Raw genomic sequence first — 4,135 nt, 5'->3', positions numbered from 1 at the left:
GGAAAAGTATAGTGCAAATTCACTGGAGCAGAAAATTTCAAACAAACAGAAGGATCCTGGAACGATAATAGTACCATGCACAATTAAAGGAAGAACCTTCAAAAGGGAACTAATAGATTCTGGAGCTAGTGTGAGTTTGATGTCATTATCAATCTATCACAGGTTAGGTATTAAAAATGTCAGTGATACAAAGACAAATCTGAAGTTTGCGGATCACTCGAGAAAGGATGCATATGGTATAGCAGAAGACGTACTGGTAACAATAGAGGACTTAAGTTTTCCGGTTGATTTTGTAATCCTAGACATACCTGAAGATGATGAGGCACACATCATTCTGGGTCGACCTTTCATGCAGACAAGTCAATGCAATCTCGACATGGACTAGGGCACGTTAACCTTGAAAACTCACGACAAAAAGATAACATTGAATGTTGTTGAGAATCGAACCAATGACCTTTACAACTATCTCATCGGTTTGTTATTGAGAAATCGAGGGGTAAGATGGTAGATTTTCATGTCGCCTTTTGTTACCTCGCTTGCCTAATCGAGGTAAAACCCCCTTTGCATCAGAGGTAAAATGAGTATATTTGTAGTAGTGATTGTGTAATGTTATATTTGTAAGAGTCCCAAATAGGGGCGACTTCGGGGCCCCATCCCAAAGTGATGTCGCTCAGATGACACTCTAACAAAGCATGGGGGTCGCCCTTGGGACAAATGATGTGTATAGTTTCATTATCTCCCGTTAGTCATACGAGAATGAGTCATACCATGACTCCTTGGAAAATAGATGGTCCACTGTCTTCTCTAGTCAGGGGGGATGAATATTGCCTCAAAGGTTTTCCTAAATCATAGGCCCAAAATGCCCCTATATATATATTTCTCCCATAACAGGAGAAAGTACAAATCATAACTCACACAGAACATCCAAAGCTACACACTTGCATACAGAGTCTCTCGCCTCACGTGAAAAAGATCTCTAAAACCATCATAAACACCGTCATAACAAGATTCTCGCTGCCATGAGCAAACTCTAACCTAAACAAATTGTTATAAACCTACTAAAGGCTCTGAATACTCCTGCTATTGCATGAATAACACGCACATTTGTACTTTTTAATTAATACGTATATGTTTTATAAGACCCAATTTTACCATTGTTTAATCGTTCTGTCTTGCACGCCACCGACCACTTACGTTAAATTGAGTTTGTTCATTGTTTTTTTTAAAGTTGGGGTTCATTTCATTTAGCCGCTTTCAATTTTTAGGTTTGAAATATTAAAATCTCAATCTTAACATGTTTAAGTTGATTGTATATTCAATCCAAAAAGAAAAGTCAATTGTACACTTGTGCACTAACTTTTACAAAATAACTTAATTGGTCACCTTTAGTTGGGTCTACCTTCTAACCACATTTATCAATGATATAAGAAGAAGAAAAAAAAGGTTGTTATCTTTATCACGTTATAAATGATTCATTTATAAATGCTAGTGGATTAAATGATAAATAAAGTATACCTTATGTTCTTCCCTTTCTTAAAGCCTTCAATATGTATTATTTTTGAATTCTTCGTAATCTCTAACAGCGTAACTGATACTTGGAGATCTGAGTTTCAGGATCAGATTCTTTAAATGCCTTGAATCTTATCAAAGATGACACATAAACTTATCAAGAAATAACCAATGAAAAGAATGAACTATTATTACATGAAATATTTCGCAAACAATCATCTCACATAAAAATCCTCTAAATTCTACTAACCTTTACCTGTTCATAAAAAAAGTCTAAATAGGCCATTCCTTTTCAGAAGCCATAGCATCCAGATTGCTAAAAGAATAATAATGCTACCAATTCAAACTATCCCTAAGCCATAATCATTAATTAAAAAAAGTTCTATTATTTGACTGCTGGTATTTTCCCTATACAATGTAACTCCAAAAACCAGCAGCTGTAACCTAACAAAGAAAATCCTAACCCTGTCTCTTATATCTACACACCTAGCTGAAAATTCCTACTGTCTCTTCTGCTGATCTCAGACAAACAATTCACTATGTTTATATTGAATTCGATCTCCGCAGTCTCCGGTTTTGTCTCCGCTCCATAATTGGAAGGACCAACTCTTTCAGCTGCAGAGAAACAAATTAAACAATAATAAGAGGTTAGATTCACAGCTAAAAGCCAGTGCACATGAACATTGGCATAAAATTTAGGTGATGATGTGATGCGATGCTAATACCACTGATCATATAATTTTGAAACAGATTCAAATAGACCAGATTAAATGTTAAAGTATATGCAAATTAACTGGTCAAAAAGTGAGTAGAAATACATACTTGCTTTAGCCTTTCCTTTTTTCTTTCTTCCTGCATTAATCACACAGTATTACAAAAAGTTATAAGATTCCAGACACAAGATTTTAGCAAGATCACAGTCCACTTACCAAAAAACACATAAACAGTGTACATTCTGAAAATGACACTGACCCGGACAATGACACAATATCTTACATACAATATCAATAATAATTTGAAAAAATGTCGTGTTCAGAGGTCTTTTTTGGATAATAAATGCAAAAATAATGGCAATATAACAGTACCTCTTCTTCTATTAACTGCTTATTCTCTGTCTCCAATTGCTTGACAACTCTCTCAAGCTCATTAGTATAAGCCTGTAGAAAATTACACCACCCCACAGATTAATTAAAACCCTAAAAATGAAGAAAAATCTTAACTTGAGTCAAGTTTCTTCATAATAACAACTAAACACAGAGACCCAAGATACAAGATTCAAAGAAAGTAACCTGTTTACGTTCTCTGGACCTGGCAGCAGACTCACGATTCTTGATCATTCTTTTCTGTTTCTGAAGAGCAGCTTTATCAAGTTCAACTGTTTCTTCAACGGCCTTTCGTTTTCCCACAGCAGCAACATCAAGAGAATGAGAAGGGTCTGAAGAAGAAGAATATTGACGAAGATGAGGGTAAGGAAGAGCACCGGCTTTCACCAAGAAATCTTCTAGAGTAACATCATCGCCGCCGGTACAGGCGGAGAAACCTTCATCCGAAGAAGGATGTTGATACTGATGTTGATGTTGATATTGTTGTTGATACTGTTGTTGATATTGATATTGATACTGATGATAAGAAGGGGTTGTGCTGGGACCTGGGCCTGCGATTATATCCGTCCAAACGTCATCGACTGTGTTGTTGAAGAGGAAATGCGGTAGGTGTTGTGGCTGTTCTTGTTCGTGATATTCTTGTTGTTCTTGTTTTTGTTGTTGGTGTTTTTTGGCAGCTTCTATTGCGGCGGGGTAAATGTTTTTGAGAATTTCGTCCATGGTGGTGGGTTTTGTGGGAGGCGAAGAATCAGAGAGATGAAAAGAAGAGGAAGAGGATGATATAGAAGAGGCACGTGTAAGATCCGGATTTGTTGAAACAACAACCACCTTGGACGACGCCATGCCCAGATTATAGGAAGTTGGTTACGGAGTTTGTTTCGATTTTAGGTTCGGCTTTGTTTGGCGAAGGATTCAGGAAGAGACTACTATTTCGGAACAAAAATTATGAATATTATGAATCTGAAATCTGAAATCAGAACAGTTATACATAACGATGAAACAATGGTGTTGGTTTGAGTTTTGAGTTTACAGATTCACGTGCTTATGGACGTTGCTTTATATAGCTACCTCTTCTTCTGTTCCATTCCACCTCTTCCCATATTATTATTTTTTATTCTTTAATTTATCTATTTTATTTTAAACGTGAACATTAAACTGTGTAGTATTATTACTGATCAAGAAATTATAATTAATTTTAATTTTATTTTAAAAAAAAACTGAACGAATTATGTCATATAGTATAATTGGTGGGCTGAGACATGTTTCAAAGTTCAATTAGGATGTTAATAGGACGATTTTTAATGTATTAATTAGAACTCATAAAATTTATATATATATATATATATATATATATATATATATATATATATATTTAATAGATGAATTTTCACATGGCAAAATAGATCTTGAACAATCCATTATATACCCCTTCCATATCGTTAGGGTCAAACCAAACCATCTAATAATATTGATTTTATATATATATATATATATTAAATTTATCAGAAATATATTTAATGGCG

The 4,135-nt window shown here is 34.8% G+C and overlaps 1 protein-coding gene across 1 annotated transcript; it reads right to left on the bottom strand.

The window, feature by feature from the left end:
* Positions 1–1,683: 1,683 nt before the first annotated feature.
* Positions 1,684–3,652, bottom strand: LOC127101667 (bZIP transcription factor 12). The gene is made up of 4 exons (XM_051039135.1): positions 2,799–3,652; positions 2,595–2,666; positions 2,332–2,361; positions 1,684–2,124 (listed from the first exon to the last, which is right to left on the bottom strand). The coding sequence occupies exons 1-4, from the start codon at positions 3,453–3,455 to the stop codon at positions 2,053–2,055; spliced, it is 831 nt and encodes a 276-aa protein (XP_050895092.1). The 5' UTR covers positions 3,456–3,652; the 3' UTR covers positions 1,684–2,052.
* Between the last annotated feature and the right edge of the window lie 483 nt (positions 3,653–4,135).

Source organism: Lathyrus oleraceus, chromosome 7 (assembly GCF_024323335.1).
Source record: "Lathyrus oleraceus cultivar Zhongwan6 chromosome 7, CAAS_Psat_ZW6_1.0, whole genome shotgun sequence".
Lineage (NCBI taxonomy): Eukaryota > Viridiplantae > Streptophyta > Magnoliopsida > Fabales > Fabaceae > Lathyrus > Lathyrus oleraceus.
The sequence above is the reverse complement of the archived record's forward strand: the minus strand, read 5'-3'. Positions and strand labels throughout refer to the sequence as shown.